This window comes from Jaculus jaculus, chromosome 5 (assembly GCF_020740685.1).
Source record: "Jaculus jaculus isolate mJacJac1 chromosome 5, mJacJac1.mat.Y.cur, whole genome shotgun sequence".
Taxonomy (NCBI): Eukaryota; Metazoa; Chordata; class Mammalia; order Rodentia; family Dipodidae; genus Jaculus; species Jaculus jaculus.
Genome location: NC_059106.1, coordinates 43,155,360 through 43,177,314, shown reverse-complemented (window position 1 = coordinate 43,177,314; position 21,955 = coordinate 43,155,360). Strand labels below are relative to the sequence as shown.

Genomic DNA, 21,955 nt, shown 5'->3' with positions numbered 1-21,955 from the left:
ATGGTCTTGTTTAGAAGTATCAGGCACTGTGAGGTTGTGGATATCCAGGCCATTTTGTTTCTGGAGGAGTGTATTGTAAGGAGTCCTATTCTTCCTTAGGCTCTTACATTCTTTCCACTAACTCTTCTGCAATGGGCCCTGAGCCCTGGTAGGTGTGATAGAGATGTTTCAGTGCTGAGCAATCCTCTGTCACTTCTGCTCAGCATTATGGTGCCTTTGGAGTCATCCCAAGGTCACTGCCATCTGAAAAGAGAAGCTTCTCTAACCAAAAGTGAGAGTAGCATTGATGTGTGTGTATGATCATTAAGAGAAGTGCTTTCAAGGCAGTTTGGTGAGCATAGTCTATACATTTAGCCAGACACCAGCAGACATTACACCCTAAGGCTCATGGCTTCCTCTGTCATAGGTTTTCAGTATTCCCTCCGTGGATTGAGCCTCCAGTGCAATTGGAGAGCAGTTGGTTTCCCCCATAACAGACATGCCATTATTGCACCCATTGGCTCATTTGGCCTGACTAGCCAAATTTAAGGCTTGGAGTATCCACTGTTTTTTTTTTTTTTTTTTTAATCTCCACTGGTGATTTCTCTCTTTCCTGTGGAACTGTATGCATTGTAACTTTTTCTACCTTTTTGTCAGCTGGTCTACACAGAGGAGGTTTCCAGCTCAGCTCCAGCAAGATTTCTTAGTGACCTTGTAGCCTAAGTATGTGAAGTCTTCAGCAATAGGGTCTTACCATCTGTTCCTGGTGGGAAACCATGAGCCTTGGCAATGGCCTGTAATGTTTTGGTATAAGGGATCTCCCTGGCCAACAACTCACTGGAAGGTGTCCCATCTGTGGCATTGAAAATTTTCATTTAATAGTCTGTGACTTCTCAGTGTTTCATTGTCCAGAAAAGTAGGTTTCCATATGATTTACTTGTACCCTCTTAGATTTTGATTAACCTTTTCCTATACTCAATCTCGTCCCCTGACCTCACTTAAGCCTTTCCACAGACAATAATCTGTTCTGCTTACACATGTACAGTACCATCCCCGTAAGCACCCCCCTCTCCTCCCCCCCTTACATCCTCTGCTACTGAGTTTTATTCCACTGCACATACAAGTTCAAATATTTGTAGCTAGGATCCACATATGAGCAAGAACATGTGACATTTGGCTTTCTGGGCCTGTATTACCTCACTAAGTATAATCTTTTCCAGATCCATCCATTTCCCTGTAAATTTCATTTTATTTTTCTTTACTGAATAGAATTCCACTGTACATCTTGATTATCCATTCATTAGCTGAGAGGTATCTAGGCTGGTTCCATTTCCTAGCTATTGTGAATAGAGGCTGCCTGGACTCTTATTTCTATATCAGGAAAGATGGTCATAGTTATTTTATTTTAGTTTTGTTTTGTTTTTGGAGGCAGTCCTGCTCTAGCCCAGGCTGACCTGGAATTCATTATGTAGTCTCAGGTTGACCTTGAAGTCATGGCTATCCTCCTAGCTCTGCCTCCTGAGTGCTGCGATTAAAGGCGTGTGCACTCACTTAAAAATAAAAAATTGTTAGGAATGAAGAGATGGTTTAGTGGTTAAGGCATCTGCCTTCAAAGCCAGAGGATCCTGTTCGATCTACCAGGACCTGCGTAAGCCAGATGCACATGGGGGCGCATGCCCTAAAGTTTATTTTTAAATATTTTATTACTTATTTACTTAATTTGAGAGATTAAAGAGGCAGAGGCAGAGGGAGAGAGAGAGAATAGGCCTGCCAGGGCCTCTAGCCACTGTAAACAAACTACAGATGCATGCGCCCCCTTGTGCATCTGGCTTATGTGGGTCATAGAGAATTGAACTGGGATCCTTTGTCTTTGCAGGCAAATGCCTTAACTGCTAAGCCATCTCTCCAGCCCTAAAAGATTTTTTTAATAAGTAATGTATTTCTGTGTTCATGTGTGAGTACATATGGAGGCCAGAGGATCTCCTAGGGTCTGGTTCCTCAGGAATGCCATCCACCTTTTTTCAGACAGCGTCTGTCCTCCTGTCTTCCTTCTCCCGTGCTGGGATTGTAAGTGTGTATCAGCATACCAGCTTTGTCGTCATTGTCCCCCCCCTCCCCCCCTCCTTCCTTCCCTCCCTCCTTCCTTCCCTCCCTCCCTCCCTCCCTCCCTCCCTCCCTCCCTTCCTCCCTTCCTTCCTTCCTTCCTTCCTTCCCTCCCCTCCTTCTTTCTTCTTCTTCCTTCTTCTTCTTCTTTCTTCTTCTTCCTTCTCCTCCTCCTCCTCCTCCTTTCTTCTTCTTCCTCCTCCTCCTTCTTCTTCCTTCTTCTTCTTCTTTCTTCTTCTTTCTTCTTCTTCTTCTTCTTCTTCTTTCTTCCTCCTCCTTCTTCCTTCTTCTTCCTCCTCCTCCTCCTCCTCCTCCTTCTTCTTTCTTCTTCTTCTTCTTTTTTTGGCATGCCAGCTTCTTAAATAAGGTTGGCTGGTTTGTGAGCAGAGAAAGAGACAGAATTGGGCACTACAGAGCTTCTTGCCACTGCAAACAAACTCACCACATATGCCACTTTGAGCAACTGGCTTGACCCGGGTATTGGGGAATTGATCCGTAGTAGGGTCAGCTCAGGCTGGCGGGTTTTGCAAGCAAGCACTTTTTGACCTTTGAGCCATCTCCCAAGTAATACTTCTCAGGATTTTTTTTTTTTTTCAAAGAAGAGTCTCTAGCCCAGGCTGACTTGGAACTAATGCTACAGTCCTTTTAATAAATATATATTTATATATTTGTAGGACTGGAGAGATGGCTTAGCAGGTAAGGCACTTGCCTACAAAGCTTAAGGACCTGGGTTCGATTCTCCAGGTCCCACATAAGCCAGATGCATGTGTGGCTCATGCATCTGGAGTTCGTTTGCAGTGGCTGGAGGCCCTGGTATGCCCATTCTCTCTCTATGCCCCTCCTTCCCTTTCTCTGTCTCTCATAAATAAATAAAGTAAAATATTTTAAAAATATATGTTTTTAGATTGGACTAGAGAGATGGCTTAGTGGTTAAGGCACTTGCCTGCAAAGCCAAAAGATCCCAGTTCGATTCTCCAGGACCCATGTAAGCCATATGTACAAGGGGACACATGCCTCTGGAGTTCATGTGCAGTGGCTGAAGGCCTGGTGTGCCCATTCTCTTTCTCTTACTCTCTACCTTTTTCTCAAATAAATAAATAAATAAAATATATTTTAAAAAATATTTGTAGATAAAAAGATTGGTTGAGAGGGGGAGGTGATATGATAGAGAGTGAAGTTTGAAAGGGGAAAGTGGGGAGAAGGAGGGCATTACCATGGGATATTGTTTACATTTAGGGAAGTTGTCAATAAAATAAATATATTTGTAGAGCCAGGCATGGTGGCACATGCCTTTAATCCAAGCACTTGGGAGCCCAAGGTAGGTGGTTTGCCATGAGTTTGAAGGCACACTGAGACTACAGAGTGAATTTCAGGTCAGCCTGGGCTAGAGCCAGACCCTACCTAGATAAACAACAACAAAACAAAAAACATTTATAGCCAGGCTTGGTGATGCATGCCTTTAATCCCAGAACTCAAGAGGTAGAGATAGGATCCCTATGAGTTTTATGGAAGAATCCTAGTGCACCTATTCTTTACTATGTATATGGATGAGTGCACCTGGGTTCTTACCACTGCAAATGAACTCCAGATGCATGCACCACTTTGTGTATCTGGATTTATGTGGGTATTGGGGCATTAAACTCCCACTGAAGTAAGCACTTAAACCACTGAGCTATCTCCCACCCACCCCCCCATTTGGTTTTGGTTCGTTTTTGAGGTAGGGTCTCACTCTAGCCCAGGCTGACCTGGAATTTACTATGTAGTTTCAGGGTGGCCTCCTCCTACCTCTGCCTCCCTAGTGCTGGGATTAAAGGTGTGCACCACCATGCCTGGATACTCCCCCCTTTTTAAATGAGTTTTAGGGTTCAAACTCAGCTCATGCTTGGCAAAGTAAGCACTTTCAAGATATAGGAGTAGAGTGGTTGGCTCAGTGGTTAAGGCACTTGCCTACAAAGCCTAACCACCCAGGTTTGATTCCTCAGTACCCATGTAAAGTCAGATGCACAAAGTGGCACATGCATCTGGAGTTTGTAGTGGCTGGAGGCCCTGCACACCCATTCTGTATGTATCTAGTCTATTATCTCTGCTTGCAAATAAGTACATAAAATATTTTAAAAAAAACATAAGGGATTATTTTAAAAGGGTAGGAAGCCTTGTTCCCTATCCCTTGGTTCATTCCTACCTAATAATTTCCCATAGGAGCCACCTCTCATCTAGAAATGAGCTGGAGAAGCTAATCTCAAATAATATTGAATATTGAACAAGTCTAAAAGTGTATTGCTTTACAATTGGGTAAATTCAAACTATTAAAAAAAAAAAATCCAGGTGCATTAGCACACACCTTAACTCCCAGCACTCAGGAGGCAGGAGTAGGTATATTGCTGTGAGTTCAAGGCCACTCTGAGACAACATAGTGAATTCCAGGTCAGCCTCGGCTAAAAAAAAAAAAAATTGAGAACCTAGAAGCCCAGGGGAGGAGGCTGAGCACCCACCATGTTTATAGCTGCTCAGTGTGTGTTTGCATAAAATTGTATGTGTATATGTGTTTGTTTACAGGCTAAAGAATGACCTAGGGTGTTATTCTTTTGGGCATGCCAGGGTCTCCAGCCACTACAAATGAACTCCAGATGCATGTTTCTCCTTGTGCATCTGGCTTATGTGGGTCCTGGAGAATTGAACCGGGATCCTTTGGCTTTGCAGGCAAGTGCCTTAACCGCTAAGCCATCTCTTCAGTCCCCCTTTGATTTTTTTGAGACAAAGTCTCTCACTGGCTTGAAACTTGCCTAATTGTCATCTAGTCCCAGGATCTACCCACCTCTGTCACCCTAGAGTTGGGATTAGAGGGTAGGTCTACCACACCTAGCTTTTTTTTTTGAGCTGTGATCTACCTCTATCCCAGGCTGTCCTGGAATTCATCATGTAGTCTCAGGCTGGCCTCGACCTCCAGAGTGCTGGGATTAAAGGCCTGGGTGACCATACTTGCTCTTGTTTTTGTTTTTGGTTTGGTTTGAGTTTTTTTTTTTTTTTTTTTTTTTGGTTTTTCGAGGTAGGGTCTTGCTCTAGCCCAGGCTGACCTGGAATTCACTATGGAGTCTCAGGGTGGCCTTGAACTAATGGCGATCCTTCTACCTCTGCCTCCCGAATGCTGGGATTAAAGGTGTGCGCCACCACACCCGGCTGGTTTGAGTTTTTGAAGTAAGGTTTCACTCTGGGCCCAGGCTGACCTGCAGTTCACTATGTAGTCTCAAACTCAGGGTGATTTGATTAAAGGCATGCACCACCAAGCACATGTTGGCATTTAAAAAATGTTTGTTTGTTTTATTTGAGAGAGAGGGAGAGAGAGGGAGAGGGAAAGAGAGAGAGAAAATGAGCACTCCAGGGCCTCTAGACACTGAAATTGAACTCCAGATGCATGCATGCATCATCTTGTGCATCTGGGTTTATGTGGATACAAGGAAATTGAACTTGGTTCCTTAGGCTTTGTAGGCAAGTGTCTTAAGCACTCAGGCATCTCTCCGGTACCCCACCCCCCGGCTTTTTTTTTTTTTTTTAAACGTGGGTTTTGGGAATTGAACTTAGGTCCTCAAGTGTTGGCAGGCAAGTACCTTACTGACTGAGCTATCTCCAGAGCCATTTCCCTGGCCAATGCAACAACAGCCTTTTCAGGTGAGAGTGTGAGCTGAATTGTGCCCTAAAGGAAGCTCTGTGTGGGATATGCCCTAGGAATTCAGCTGTGAGGGCCTTGTGCAGCAGCCATCCTCTCTGATAAACCCATCAGCTGCAAGTTCAGCAAGCTGCTCACATCACATCTCTCCAGTTGTAGCTTAATGCTCTCCTTGGTTCATAGAAAGGCAGAAATGTCATACGGATTAATGATATTTGATTCCACTTCATCCGCTTGACAGTTAGCTTTTTAGCTGGGCCTTAAGTTCTTAGGTGTAATCTTCTCATGTCAGGCATACAAATTAAAAAAAAAAATTGAGGGGGGGTGCTCCAAGGTGTAGGGTCTTACTCTAGCCCAGGCTGATGTGGAATTATTCTCAGGGTGGCCTAGAACAGTGACCCTCCTACCTCAGCCTCCTGGGCACTGGAAATCTTCACACCTTCTGACTAGTAATCCATACTGTTATATTCATCTCCTATGAACTGTCAATTTTATCTTGGTTTTTGTGTTAGAAATTTCAACTTGATCAACTTAATATTTGACTTTAAATTATCACTAAAGGAAAAAGCTGAGTGTGGGGGTACATGTCTTTAATCCCAGCACATGGGAGGCAGAAGTAGGTGGATCACTGTGAGTTTGAGGCTACACTGAGACCACATAGTGAATTTCATTGCAGCCTGGACTACAGTGAGACCATACCTCAAAAAAACCCAAGGCGTGGGTTGGGGAGATGGCTTAGCACTTAAGGTGTTTGCCTGCAAAGCCAAAGGACCTTGATTCGGTTCCCCAGGACCCATGGAAGCCACATGCACAAGGGGGCCATGCGTCTGGAGTTCGTTTGCAGTGGCTGGCGTGCCCATTCTCTCCCTCCCTCTCTCTCTCTCTCTCTCTCTCTCTACCTCTTTCCCTCTCTCGCTCTCTCAAATAAATAAATAATTTAAAAAAAAACCAGTATGTGTGTGTGTGTATCTGTCACTAAAGGGCTGGTTAGGTGGCTCAGTAGTTAAGATACTTGCTTACAAAGCCTAATGACCTACTGTTTAAATTGAATAGGAATATAGTTGTTCCTTCTCTTCAGTTTCAGACCATGTTATCACATTAAAAGTCATATTATAGGACTTGGCAAATACTCATTTTAGATATTCAGCAAAGTAGGGGTGTCTAACTTTGCTTTTAATCTTTTTATACTTCAGAAAAGTAAAGCCAGACATGGTTTGGCACATGCCTTTAGTCCCAGCACTGGGGGAAGGGAGGCTGATGTAGGAGGATTGCTGTGACTTTGAAGCCTGTCTGAGACTACATAGTGAATTCTAAGTTAACCTGGACTACAATAAAACTACCTCAAACCCCAAAAGGCTGTGCTGGGACTTGGAAGATGGCTTTTCATTTGCCTGAGAAGCCTAAGGACCTAGGTTTGATTTCCCAATACCCATGTCAACTAGATGCACAAGGTGGCACGTTCATTAGGAGAAGGCGTCATGGTGCTGAGAAGTGACAGAGGAGTGAGTGCTCAGCACTGAAATATCTCAATTACACCTTCATACCTTCCAAGGCTCAGGGTCTAATGCAGAATAGGTGGTGGAAAGAATATAAGAGCCAGAGGAAGGGTAGGACTCCTTACAATGTGCTCCTCCGGACACAAAATGGCCTGCATATCCATGACCTCACAGTGCCTGACACTACCTACACAAGACCATCATAGTAGGAAGATAAGATGATGACATTAAAATAAGAGAGACTGATTGAGAGGGGGAGGGTATATGATGGAGAATGGAATTTCAAAGGGGAAAGTGAGCCAGGCATAGTGGTGCACGCCTTTAATCCCATCACTCAAGAGGCAGAAGTAGGTGGATCACTGTGAGTTCAAGGCCACCCTGAGACTACATAGTGAATTCCAGGTCACCCTGAGCTAGAATGAGACCCTACTTCAAAAAACCAGTAAGTCCCTCTATAAAAAATTAGGCATGGTAGTTCTGTCCTGTAATCCTAGTACTTGGAGGGTAGAGGTAAGAGGATCAGGAGTTAAAAGCCATTTTCAGCTACACAGTGAGTTCCAGTCCATCCTGTACCGCATGAATCCCTGACTCAAAAATGAAGAGAGATGGGCTGGAGAGATGGCTTAGCAGCTAAGGAGCTTGCCTGCAAAGCCAAAGGACCCAGGTTCAATTCGCCAGGACCCATATAAGCCAGATGCAGAAAGTGGCACATGTATCTGGAGTTGATTTGCAATGGCTGGAGGCCCTAGCCTGCCTATTCTATCTGCTTCTCTTTCTCTCTCAAATAAATAAAAAGATTTAAAAAAAATTGAAAACAATAAATGAAGAGAAGGTGGAGCCACTTCCTTTTTATTCTAGTTTTGCCTTTTGAAACCATCTGAACGTTTCATATACTTTAAAATTAAATAATATTAACAAGGATGAAAAATGGATTTTCATTTAACAAAATTAGCTAAGGCAATGAGTGCATGGGATATACTGAGCACTGATCTGGGCTGCATGTTCAGAATAATACATACTTTATTTATTTGTAAACAGAAAGAGATAAGACAGAAGAGAGACAGAGAGAATGGACACACCAGGACCTCAAGCCACTGCAAATGAACTCCAGATACATGCACCACTTTGTATATCTGGCTTTATGTGGGTACTTGGGAATTGAACCCAGGTTTTAGGCTTTGGAGGCGAGTGCCTTAGTTGCTGGGCTATCTCCCCAGCCCTCTCTGTGTCATTCTTAATGCCATTCCTCTTCTGAAATGTTTCCTGCTTTCCTTCTTCCCTTCCCTGTGCTGATTAGCTTTCTGTGACTGTAACAGACACCTGAAATGATTCAGATTCAGAGGCTTATTTTTTGAGGTTTCAATCCATAGTCACTTGTTCTGTAGTCTGTGCTTGTAGTGAGGCTGCTTTCCATAGCAGGAAGTGTTTGGGGAAGCTTCTCACTTCCTGATGTCTGTGAAGCAAAAGAAAAAAGACTGTAGAGATGGTCCAGTGGTTAAAGACACTTGTTTGGAAAGTGTGATGGCATGGGTTTTATTCCCTAGGTCTCACACAAAGCCAGATAAAAGTGTCTGGAGTTTGTTTGTAGTGGCAGTAGACTCTGGTATACCCATTCTCATTCTCTCCCCCTGCAAATAAATTACATATATTTATAAAGAGCCAGCTGAGTCAGGTGTGGTGGTGCATGCCTTTAATCTCAGCACTCAGGAGGCAGAGAGAGGAGGATTGCTGTGAGTTTGGGACCACCCTGAGACTAAGAGTTAATTCCAGGTCAGCCTGGACTAGAGGAGACCCTATCTTGAAAATAAATAAATAAATAAATAAATAAATAAATAAATAAATAAATAAAGCAAGCCAGGCATGGTAGTGCATGGCATGACTTTAAATCCCAGTACTTGGGAGCCAGAGGTAGGAGGATCACTGTGAGTTTGAGGGCACCCTGAGACTACATAGTGAATTCTAGATCAGCCTAGGCTACAGCGACACCTTACCTCAAAAAAAAAAAAAAAATTTAATTTCAAAGGGGAAAGTGGTGGGGGGGGAGGGCGGTTATTACCATGGGAAAAATTGAGAAAAATAAATTAAGAGAGAGAGACTTGTGTCTCCTCTCCCTTAATGTTTGTGCCTCTTTCCCATTACACTGGGAACCTAGCCTTCAACACTTGTGCACTAGGGGAACATTTTAGCACTATGTAACACTCTTCCCAAGAAGCAGGGTGGGAGGACAGTGGTGGGTGACACTGGCTGAGTGAGTTTGCATCACCCATTTTCATGCTTCTTCACTAAGGAGAACAGATATAGGGCTTGTGGTCATTGATTTGCCTCTGTGTCTGCTTTTTGGTGTAGTTAATTAACAAGGGGTATTTGTTGTCTCAGCTCCATGAAAGCAGCTACGATGCTGGCAAAGCCCTGCAGCGCCTGGTGAAGAAGCCCGTGCCTAAGCTGATCGAGAAGTGCTGGACAGAAGATGATGTGGTGAGCATGGAACTGTGTGTGCTGTGGGCACTGGGTCATTAGGTGTCCCTTCTCAATGTGTGATCTTGTTGCCTCGGGAAGAGGGGTTCATTCAGAAGACACATCCATGGCGTGCAGCAGTTAAAAGGGAAGTGTTGTCAAGTCTCATAATGCACAGGAAGACTTGATTTTAGTATGAGTAGTTTTATAGATGATAGGAAAGTTTCATGGAGAGAAGAAAGGAGAAAAAAATATAATTACTTCTAAAAGGTTGCTTTTTCTTTTTTAAAACTTTTTAACTTGTTACTGACCACTTCCGTACTTATAAACAACATACCATGATCATAACCCCCTCTGTTTGTTGTTTTGTTTGTTTTTGGTGCAAGATAGTTTGTGATACCTTTCTACTTTAAAACCCAAGAATAAACTGGACATGATGGTGCACGCCAGGATTGTTGTGAGTTCAAGGCTTGTCTGGGCTACAGAGTGAGCTCTAGGTTAATAGCATGAGACCCCACCTCAACAACAACAACAACAAAATAGAAACAGTTGGATGTGGTAGAGCACCCCTTTAATCTCAGCACTGGGAAGGCAGAGTTAGGAGAATTGCTGTGAGTTTGAGACGAGCCTGGGGTAGAGTGAGACCCTGCTTCATAAAAACAAACACACACACACACATAACAATTTAAAATGGGGCTGGGGAGATGATTTAGCTGTTAAATTCACAAGCTTAGCCTCTTAGCCAGGTTCAGTTCCCCAGTACCCTTGTAAAGCCAGACACGGGCTGCATCTAGAATCTTTTTTTTTTTTTTTTTTTTTTGCAGGTGCAAGAGGCGCTGGCACACCCTCTCTTTCTCTCAAATACATAAATTTAAAGAAAAGATTTTTTAAATTATTTATTTATTTATTTATTTATTTATTTATTTATTTATTTATTTGAGAGTGACAGAGAGAAAGAGGCAGATATAGAGGGAGCATGAGTGTGCCAGGGCCTCCACCCACTGCAAACAAACTCCAGATGTGTGTGCCCCCTTGTGCATCTGGCTGACATGGGTCCTAGGGAATTGAGCCTTGAGCCAGGGTCCTTTGGCTTCACAGGCAAGCACTTAATCACTAAACCATCTCTGTGGCCTCCCCCCGCTTTTTTTGATATAGGGTCTTGCTGTAGCCCGGGCTGACCTGGAATTCAATATGTAGTCTCAGGGTGGACTCGAACTTTTAACAGTGATCTTCCTACCTCTGTGCTGGGATTAAAGGTGTGCACCTTCATGCCTGGCAAAAATTTGGGGGCTTTTTGTGTTTAATTTTTTTATGGTAGAGTCTTTCTCTACCCCAGGCTGAACTCCATTCACTGTGTAGTCCCATGCTGGCTTTGAACTCACAGTGATCCTCCTACCTTTACCTCCTAAGTGTTAGGATTAAAGGTATGCCTACCCTCCTAATATTAAAAAAAATAAAGGGCTGGAGAGATGGTTCAGCAGTTAAGGTGGTTGCCTATAAAACCTAAGGACATGAGTTCAGTTCCCCAGTGTCCATGTAAAGCCAGATATACAAGAAGAGAAACAGGCAGAGAGAAAGAGAGACAGAGAGAATGGGTGCACCAGGGCCTCCAGCCACTGCAAACAAACTCTAGATGCATGCGCCACCTTGTACATCTGGCTTATGTGGGTCCTGGGCAATCGAGCCTCAAACCAGGGTTCCTAGGCTTCACAAGCAAGCACTTAACTGCTAAGCCATCTCTCCAGCCCTATTTTACTTTTCTGAAGTAGGGTCTCTAGCCCCAGACTGACCTGGAATTCACTCTAGTTCCAGGATGGCCTTGAACTCAGAGTGGGATTAAAGGTGTATGCATGTGGAGTTTGTTTAAGGTAGCTAGAGGCCCTGTAGTGCCCATTGTCTCTCTCTACTTGCAAATAAATAAAAAAAAAATTTAAAAAGACATTAAAAAAATAAACCCAAGCATGCCAAGTTATGCATTGCCTGGAATTGCATTGATTACTTGAATTTATCTTGGGGTCTCATAGGTCAATGAAGATGATTAATCAAAAGAGGGAAGCATAGCTTGCCAGGCATGGTGGTCCACACCTTTAATCTCAGCACTTGGGATTCAGAGGTAGGAGGATCCCTGTGAGTTCGAGGCCACCCTGAGACTAGACTACATAGTGAATTTCATGTCAGCCTGAGCTAGAGTGGGACCCTACCTTGAAACAACATACAAACAAACAAACAAACAAAAAAAGGATAGATGGCCAGACATGGTGGTGCATGCCTTTAATCCCAGCGTTTGGGAGGCAGAGATAGGAGGATAACTAGAGTGAATTCCAGGTCAGCCTGTGCTAGAGTGAGACCCTACCTGGGGAGGGGGGGGGGGGGCAAAAAACAGAAAGGAATGTTCAGAACAAATGCTGGCCAAAGCATAAACATTAACTTCAGTTGTTTTGAGACGTCACACCAGTATTCCTTCTAATAGCATCCTGTCAGCTCACTTTTGGTTCTTTCCCTCCTATCACCCTGCCTCTGGGGGTCCTCACCTTCCCTACTTTTCTGCCCCTCTGTTGCAATATCTACCCACTGTCCCTCCCTTTCTGCTCCACCTTCTGCTCCTTGTTAGCCCTGACTGTCCCTGCTCTCATGACCTTTAGTTCCCTCTGGAATTTTTAAAGTACACAACAAAGTCCTCTCTTCTGCTTACAAGAAAGCTGATTTCCTTTTTCTGCAGTGGTTGCTTATGTCAACCACAATGACTGCTGCTAGGGGATTTTCTGCAGTGAGGAGGGGGAAAAAGGAGCCTCAGGCATCAGAAAGAGCATAACTTTGTTTTTCAAATAAAGTGGTGAACATTCTAAGTGCCGAAGAATGACCCTTAAGTGCACATGTCCAAGTTGGTTTGGGCTCATTTTGATCATGCTTGCTTCTTGTTTGGAGAACCATTTTGGCAGTCATCCAGTCCTGGCAGAGCCCAAGGATCAAATGCTGGTTCTCTTATTTGTGAAAGTTAAGTTTTGCTTTCTATAATAGCCTCAGATCTGGACACTGGATTGAGAGGGAGTGATGGAATGATTGATAGGTTGAAGGAAGCTTTTGATGAATATATTCTCATATCTTTTGGGGTTTTTAAAAGTATTTTATTTATTTATTTATTTGACAGAGAAAGGGGGGAGAGACTGGGTGCACCAGGGCTGCCAGCCACTGCAAACAGACTCGAGACGTGTGCACCCCTTTGTGCATCTGACTAACGTGGGTCCTGGGGAATTGAACTTGGGTCCTTTGGTTTGTCTTTGCAGGCAAGCACCTTAACCACTAAGCCATCTCTCCAGCCCTCCCCCCCCCTTTTTAAATTTTTTGTTTTGTTTTGTTTAGCTGGGCATGGTGGCTCAGGCCTTTAATCCCAGCACTTGGGAGGCAGAGGTAGGAGGATTTGCCATGAGTTTGAGGCCACCCTGAGACTACATAGTGCATTCCAGGGCTAAAGTGACACCCCACCTCAAAAGAAAGGAAAAAAAAAACAACAAAAAAAGGAATATGTGTTTATGTGTAGATGTATGTGCCATGGCACACATGTGGAGGTCAGAGAACAATCTAGGGTATCAGTCCACAGTGTACTGGCCGGCAATTTCAGGATTCCCCTATCTTCCTCCCATGTCACTGTAGGCATTTATACCTGATAACACAACTGACTAATTGGGTTCTGGGGATCCAGAGTCTGGTCTGCACACTTGTACAGCAAGCACTTGATCCACTTAGCCATCTAATCAGTCCTTGTTTGGAAAAAATTCTTTTTTTTTTCTTCTGCATTTTTTTGAGGTAGGGTTTCACTCTAGCCCAGGCTGACCTGGAACTCACTATATAGTCTCAGGGTATCCTCAAACTCACAGCAATCCTCCTACTTCTGCCTCCTGAGTGCTGGGATTAAAGGTGTGCACTACCATCTCCAACTGGAAAAGTTCTTAACTAAAATTAAGATCATTTTCAGACCAACATTTTATTTTATCTTATTTTTTCTTGCTCAGGCTGACCTGGGACTCACTCTTTAGTCCCAGGGTAGCCTCAAACTCACGGTGATCCTCCTAACTCTGCCTCCCAAGTACTGGTATTAGAGGCATGTACCACCATACCTGGCTCAGAGCTTTGGCTTTTCAAGGTAGGGTCTCACTCTAGCCCAGGCTGACCTGGAATTCACTATGTTGTCTCAGGGTGGCCTTGAACTCATGGCAGTCCTCCTACCTTGCCACCACACCTGGCAGACTGACATTTTTAAAAAGTGGTATTTATGAATTACCATTAAAATTTTTACATACAAGCCTAAAGGTGATCTTATGGTCTAGAGCGAGACCCTACCTTGAAAATCCCTCCCCCTCCCAAAAAAATAAGATAAAAAAAGCTTTCAAGGTTTTTTTTTTTTAATCATCATCTCCATTATCATGATACATGAATTTGAGATGTCTTTGGGATCAGCAAAGCCACTCATAGCTCTTGGTTGGACTGTAACCCAGGAATTAGAATGCCACTGAGGGCTGGAGAGATGGCTCAGCTATTAAGGCACTTGCCTGCAAAGCCTAAGAACCAAAGTAAATTCATTTCCCCTATACCCATGTAAAGCCAGATGCACAAAGTGGTGTGTGCATCTTGAGTCTGTTTACAGTGGCTAGAGGCCCTGGTATGCTATTCTGTCTGTGTGTCTCTTCTGTCTCTATATCTTTGCTTACAAATAAAGTAGTGAAAGAATATTTTTAAAATGAAGCCTGCGAGCTGGGAGTGGTGGTACACGCCTTCAATGTCAGCACTCAGAAGGCCGAGGTAGGATGATCACTGTGAGTTCAAGGCTACCCTGAGAAGACATAGTGAGTTCTAGGTCAGCCTGGGCTACAGTGAATCTCTACCTAGAAAAACCAAACCAAAACAAAAGTCTGGGTGTGGGGGCACATAACTTTAATCCCAGCACTTGAGTGGCAGAGGTAGGAGGATCACTGTGCATTCGAGGCCACCCTGAGACTATATATTGAATTCCAGATCAGCCTAGGCTAGAGAGAGAGAGACCCTGCATTTAAAAAACAAATTAGTGCAGGAGATATGGCCTAGCAGTTATGGTGTTTGCCTGCAAAGCCAAATGACCCAGGTTCGATTCCCCAGGTCCCACGTAAGCCAGATGCACAAGGTGGCACATGTATCTGGAGTTTGCAGTGGCTAAAGACCCTGGCGTGCCCATTCCCTCCCTCCCTCCCTCCCTCCCTCCCTCCCTCCCTCCCTCCCTCCCTATCTATCTATCTATCTATCTATCTATCTATCTATCTATCTATCTATCTATCTGTCTATCTATCTATGTTTCTTTCTCCCTTCCTCTCTCAAGTAAAAATGAATTTTAAAAAAGTAAAATTTTTAAAAGGCTCGGCATGGTAGCCCTTACCTTAATTTTATTATTTATTTTTCAGGGTAGATTATCACTGTAGCCCAAGCTGACCTAGAATTCACTATGTAATCACAGGTTGGCCTCAAACTCTGGTGATCCTCCTACCTCTGCCTTCCAAGTGCTGGAAATAAAGGCATGGGTCCAGGTGTGGTAGCACACACCTTTAATCCCACTCTGAGTTCAAGGCCATCCTGGAACTAGAGTGAATTCCAGGTCAGTCTGGGGCTAGAGACCCTACTTCAGAAAAATAAAATAGGGCTGGAGAGATGGCTTAGCAGTTAAGTGCTTGCTTGTGAAGCCTAGGAACCCTGGTTTGAGGCTCGATTGCCCAGGACCCACATAAGCCAGATGTACATGCATCTAGAGTTTGTTTGCAGTGGCTGGAGGCCCTGGTGCACCCATTCTCTCTGTCTCTCTCTCTGCCTCTTTCTCTTCTTGTCTGTCGCTTTCAAATAAATAAAAGTAAACAAAAAATTAAAAATAAAATAAAATGGCTAGAAGGATGGCTTGGTGGTTAAGGCACTTGCCTGCAAAGTTCCAGGAAAGGGAATAATTTTATTCACATTGCTAGGAAAGGAGAACTTGTCTGGCATTTCTGGCCTCCAGCAAGGTGTCCACTATGAGATGAATACTAACCAGGCTACTACTTAGAGGCTCAAGGACACTTTCTGCTTTTTGCCAAGACGAGTTTACCTTTAGGATCCTGCCAACCCCTACACTGCTTCAGTCATCAGCATCGTCATTTCTCATCCAACCCCTTCTTTCCAAGTCACCCAGCTGTCACTAGTTCTGGAGCTCTTCGACCTCAGAATCACACGATAGGAAGCCTTCATTCTACACTTGTAGCAGCTCCTCTTAAAATTTGTCTGGTATAGATATGGTGTTTCTAGTTGAGGTGGCTTTTGGATTGTGATTCTTTAGCTCTTGTTTCTTGAACCAGATTTATGCCATTTCCTGTCAAATCCCCGTACTAGATGCTGCACATGATTTCTATTCTGTAGAACAAATGCAAGAATCGCCTTGGGAAAAACAAAAGAAAAAAGAATCACCTTGGTAGCTAGTTTAATGACTTATTTTATAGATTAGATTAACTGAGCCAGGTCAGAGAAGCATTTTGGAAGAAATGCTAATTAAATTCATGAAGCTTTTCATATACTATGGCATGGACAAGGATGGAGCCAAAGGAAATGGTTGGATACTTCCTATGAGAATTTTAATGATGGCTATACATATGTTATGTTAAAAACATTGCTCCTGGGGTTGGAGGGATGGTTTCACAGTTAAGGCATTTGCCTACAAAGCCAAAGGACCCAGGTTCGATTCCCTAGAACGCACATTAGCCAGATGCACAAGGGGTTGCATGTGTCTGGAGTTCGTTTCCTGTGGCTGGAGGTCCTGTCGCACCCATTCTCTCTCTCTCTCTCTTTCTCTGTCTAATAAATAAATAAAAATAAAATATTTTTTTAAAAAGACATTGCTCCTGGCCTGGAGAGATGGCTTAGAGGCTGAGGCACTTACCTGCAAAGCCAAAGGATCTAGGTTTGATTCCTTAGTACTCACATAAAGCCAGATGCATAAAGTGGCACAGGCATCTGGAGTTCATTTGCAGTGTGACTAAAGCCTGTGGTGTGCCTATTCTTTCCTTCCCCCTAGCCCCCGCTCTCAAATACAGAAATAAACAAATGAAATATATTTTTTAAAACCATAAACAAAAAACGCTGTTCCTTTTCAGGAAGTCAGGCAAATTGGTAGAATTGATGAAAAGAAAAAGGAAGAAGTGCAAACCAGAATGTAAAAACAAAAAACAATTCTAGGTCATTAGGTTTGTAATTAAACATGATGAACACATTTAAATGTAATACAAAGACTCCAGGCTGAATGAGCGACACCTTATGGGAACAGCTTCAGCCGCCCTTCCAGGGCTGGGTCATTAGGAATGAGTTTCATTGATTGATTGCCTGCAAGGTAGGGTAGCCTTGCTGCTGTTGTCACTCATTGCACTGGCGTTCCATCACCGCGGGATGCTGTGCTCTTAGTTAGCATTCGGCTGTTGATGGTGATGCCAGTTGAGTTCTTTTTAAAATCCAGGGCCTGCATTTTCCTGGTGGAGCTTGGACAGGCTTTCTGGGTTGTAAGATGGGTTGCTCTAGCAGGCTTTGTACTTCACCCATTGCTTCTGGTCTTGTGGCTACATTTGGGTTTTGAAATTATTTTCATGTTGAGTTATCTTTCAGCAAAAATCACAGGTGTTCAAGGTGAAGGTTTTTTTGCTTACAATATTTTAGCATATTTCCATTTCATCTTGGGTAACTATAGCTTTTATCTTGAAATATGCCACCCGCTAAATATTTTATACCAGTTTAGTTGTAATGCATTGAGCTGAACAGCTAGGCACAAATAAGCTCTGAAATTTTTATCCAAAGGCTGTTAATCTACAATAGTGATAAACTTTAATTGGTCATGTACACGGATTTATTGAACAATTCGTAGACTTTAAAACATCTCACCCTTCCTTCAATGTAAAGCTGCTTATCATCAGTATAAATGAGAATCTTCTTTTCAAAATTGTCATGACACAGCAAACTAATTCTCTGAATATCTGTAATCCAGTGAGCTGGTGTGGATGGCCTAGGAGTTACTCACACAGAGTAGACACACACGGCTGTTTGCATGGTGTCTTTCCCCAGCAACATCTTCAGATGCCTTTGTTAAGCCCTTTTTGGAATGTCTGCTTCAGAAAACATTGTTTTTATTATTCACTCTTACTAGCCAGGCATCTAGATGTGCCAGAAGACAGAGCTGCTTAGCGGGGCAAAAACACAATGAATTTTATTTACTGCTAGTGTGGCAGCTGAAGAAAATGGAATTCACAACAAAATTAAGGTTAAGGTCCCAGAGCAGTGGAGGTTGTGGAAGTGAAAGCAAAGGAGGGAGGGGATAGGGTGACGAAGAAGCCTCTCACTGTCACCCACAATCTCGGGGCTTGCTTTTAAAATGTCACATTCAGGGCTGGAGAGATGGCTTAGCACTTAAGGCACTTGCCGGCAAAGCTAAAGGACCCAGGCTCAATTTCCCAGTACCCAAATAAAGCCAGATGCACATGGTGGCACATGTGTCTGGAGTTCTTTGCAATGGCTAGAGGCCATAGTGTACCCATTGTCTCTCTATCTGCTCCTTTCTCACTCACTCTGTCAAATAAATATATGTTTTGGTTTCTCGAGATAGGGTTTCACTGTAGCTCAGGCTGACCTGGAATTCACTGAGTAGTCTCAGGATGGCCTCAAACTCATGGCGCTCCTCCTACTTCTGCCTCTGAGTGCTGGGATTAAAGGCATGCGCCACCATACCCAGCATATTTTTTAAAAATATTTATTTGACAGAGAAGGAGAGAGAGAGAGAATGGGCATGCCAGGGTCTCTAACCACTGCAAATGAACTCCAGACGTGTGTGCCCCCTTGTGCAGCTGGGTCCTGGGGAATCAAACTTGGGTTTTTCTTTTGGCTTTGCAGGCAAACACCTTAACTGCTAAGCCCTCCCTCCAGCCCTGTGTTGTTTTTTCTGGTTTGTTTTTTGAGGTCAGGTCTCACTCCAGCCTGAGCTGGCTTAGAATTGAAGGTGATCCTCCTGTGTCTCTCTCCTGAGTGCTGGGATTAAAGGCATGTGCCACCATGCCTGGCAGTATGTTATTTTTCTCTCTCTTCAATTTTTCCTCCTCCTCTTTGAGAGCAAGATTATTCCTTCATTTTCTTTTATCAGTAACATTTTAAAAAATTTATTTTGTTTTTATTTCACAGAGAAAGAGGGAGAGAGAGAGAGAAAAGAGAAAGAGAAAATGGGCACACCAGGGCCTCCAGCCATTGCAAATGAACTCCAGATGTGTGCGCCCCCTTGTGCATCTGGCTAATATGGGTCCTGGGGAATCAAACCTGTGTTCTTTGGCTTTGCAGGCAAATGCCTTAATTGCTAAGCCATTCCTCCAGCCCATCAGTAATATTTTAAAACTTAGTTATCATATGGGTATAGTTTTCCCTTAATTTTTTGGAATCAGAAGTATGTACTATCACCTTCTAGGGTTCTGTATGTAAGCATGCATGTTTGTGTGTGTTTTTGTGTTAGTCCTTAGGCCTAGGGCTATGCAAAACAGAACAGGGTCAGGGAAATAACCCCATGTGGAGTATGAGCTTGGTCTGAATTATTCCTTGCTTCTCAGGATAATCATTTTAAATCAAAGATTATTTTTTATGGGGCATTTTTCATTTTTGCTTGAAGGAGGGACAATGGGGACATCTCTAGCTTGAAAGATTGATAAATTCTAGGACAGTGGGTTATTGAAACCGTGTTTTCCATCTCATTTTCAAGGGCATGTAAAACGAAATGGAGATAGCATACACTTTTCAGCCACTCGGTCATCTTTCTCTGTTCATTTAAAAAATGAGAACAAGACACAAGGGGGCTTGAGATTACATTTAGTTCTCCTATAGACAAAGTGGTTATTTTATAAATGAAGAGGCTGGAAAACACTTTTCTTCAGTTTCTTAGCAACAGGGTAGAGTCAATTTTAATGTGTATGCTGGAACATTCTATGTATAGCGACATCAGAGCCTAACTTTTTTCACTGGTGAGACAGATTGCTAACTGGAATTCAGAGTTAGGAAAAAGAGAAAGAAATTTTTTTAAAAAATGGGACCTTGCCCTCAGAAAACATAACTTACTTAAAGCTATCTCCTACTGCCTGGTGTTGCAGTCAGGTTTGCACTGCTGGCAGAAATCACCAGACCAAGAGCAGTTGGTGGGGAAAAAAAGGTTTATTTTGGTTTATGGACCCAAGGGGAAGCTCCCATGATGGCAGGGGAAAATTATGGCATGAGCAGATGGACAATATCAACAGGAGAGTGTGCCAAATGCTGGCAAGGGGAAACTGGCTATAATATCCATAAGCCCTCCCCCAACAATACACTGCCTACAGGAACATTAGTTCTCAAATCTTCATCAGCTGGGAACCTAGCATTCAGAGCACCTAAGTGACACCTGGATCAAACCACTATACCTGGCATCCCTCTGTCTGAAATCTTAGGCCTCTCTCCTCCCTTCCAGAGCCTTGGAAGTCCTGTGATGGGCATACAATGGCAGATTCTTTTTGTTTGTTTGTTTGATTTCAAGATAGGGTCTTGCTATAGTCCAGACTGACCTGGAATTCACTGTGTAGTCTCAGGGTGGCCTCGAACTCACTGCAATCCTTGTAACTCTGCCTCTAGAATGCTGATATTAAAGGGATGCACCTCCACACCAGACTACTTATTTTAAATTATTTTTGCATGTGTATGTGTGGCTTGTGTTTATGCATGTGTGTATATACATGTGGAGACCAGAGGTTGATGCTGGGCTGGGCTGTGCCTGGCTTTTACATGGGGGCTAGGGATTGGAACTCATTTTTTTGTGATTAGGGGACAAGCACTTTACTAATGTAGCCATCTCCCCAGCCCTGTCCACATTTGTAAAGCAAAGTAGTTTATGTTCAATGGCCATAAAAGAAGAAAGACATCACCATCTTAGTGAAGAGAACCAGGCTGTCTGTCTCCTCTGCTGTCCTTGTGTTGGGTGCCAGTTTGGTAGGTGGCAAGCTTGCTAGCTCTCTCTGATTATTGACTGGTGTGGACATGAAGACAGATGACCCCTTCGTGTCTTCATTGTGCTGTTCAGTTCTGATTTGTGGTTATTAGTTGGAATCCATTCCTTCATCCTACAAACATTTACCAAACACTGACAGTCTGCCAGGTGCAGTATTATGTATGTATAGAGGATGTAGCAGTGACCAAGTCTTCCTGTCCTCATGAGGCCGATACTGTCATGAGCAAAGTGGACTTAAATACTGAGTGATACATATATCCTGTGTTAGCTATGTGCTAAAGAGAAAAAGCGTAGGAAAGCAGTATGAAATATAGGGTAGCAGACTGAACTTTAAAGTAGTCCAAGCTAGGTGCACAAAGTGGTACATGCATCTGGAGTGTATATGCAGAAGCAAGAGGCTCTGGTGTGCCCATCTTGTCTGTCTCTCTCTGCTTGCAAATAATAATAGATATTTTAGGGTAGAAAGATGGCTTAGCAGTGAAGGCACTTTCCTGCAAAGCCAAAGGACCTCTGTTTGATTCCCCAGGACCCACATAAGCCAGATGCACAAGGTGGTGCATGTGTCTGGAGTGGCCGAAGGTCCTGGCGTGCCCATTCTGTCTCTGTCTCTGCCTCTTTCTGTCTCATAAATAAATAAGTAAACAAATTTAAAAATAATAATTCCTCAATTTTAAAAAATTTCATCCAGGCATGGTGGTGTACACCTTTAATCCCAGCATTTGGAAGGCAGACTTAGGAGGATCGTTCTGAGTTCAAGGCCACCCTGCAACCACCTAGTGAATTCCAGGTTACCTTGGGCTAGAGTGAGACCTTACCTTGAAAAACCAAAGCAATAATTTTTTTCTTTAAATGTAGGGCTTGAGACCTGGCTCAGCAGTTAAGGTACTTGCCTGCAAGCCTAACAACCTGGGTTTGATTTCCCAGTACCCACATAAAGCCAGAGGCACAAAGTGGCATATGTGTCTGGAGTTTGTTTGCAGTAGCTAGAGGCCCTCTCTTCCTCCCCCACCCCACCTCTCTCTCTTCTCCTGAGGTAGGGTCTCTCTCTGTGTAGTCCAGGCTGACCTGGAACTCACTCTGTAGTCTGAGGCTGGTCTCAAACTCTTGGTGATCCTCCTACCTCTACCTTCCAAATAACTGGGATTAAAGGTGTGCATCATCATGCCCAGCTCTCCCTCTCTCTCTTCTTGCAAATACATAAATAATTTTTGAAATTGTAATGTC

General features: G+C 43.4%; 1 protein-coding gene across 5 annotated transcripts in view; it reads left to right on the top strand.

Moving 5' to 3' along the window:
* Positions 1 to 21,955, top strand: part of Rere (arginine-glutamic acid dipeptide repeats) — a 315,974-nt gene that overhangs the window by 184,692 nt on the left and 109,327 nt on the right. For all 5 annotated transcript variants that reach the window (XM_045148710.1, XM_045148711.1, XM_045148709.1 and 2 more), the window contains one exon: positions 9,619 to 9,717. In XM_045148710.1, the coding sequence (XP_045004645.1) occupies positions 9,619 to 9,717 (99 nt within the window). The remainder of the gene's footprint in view (positions 1 to 9,618; positions 9,718 to 21,955) is intronic.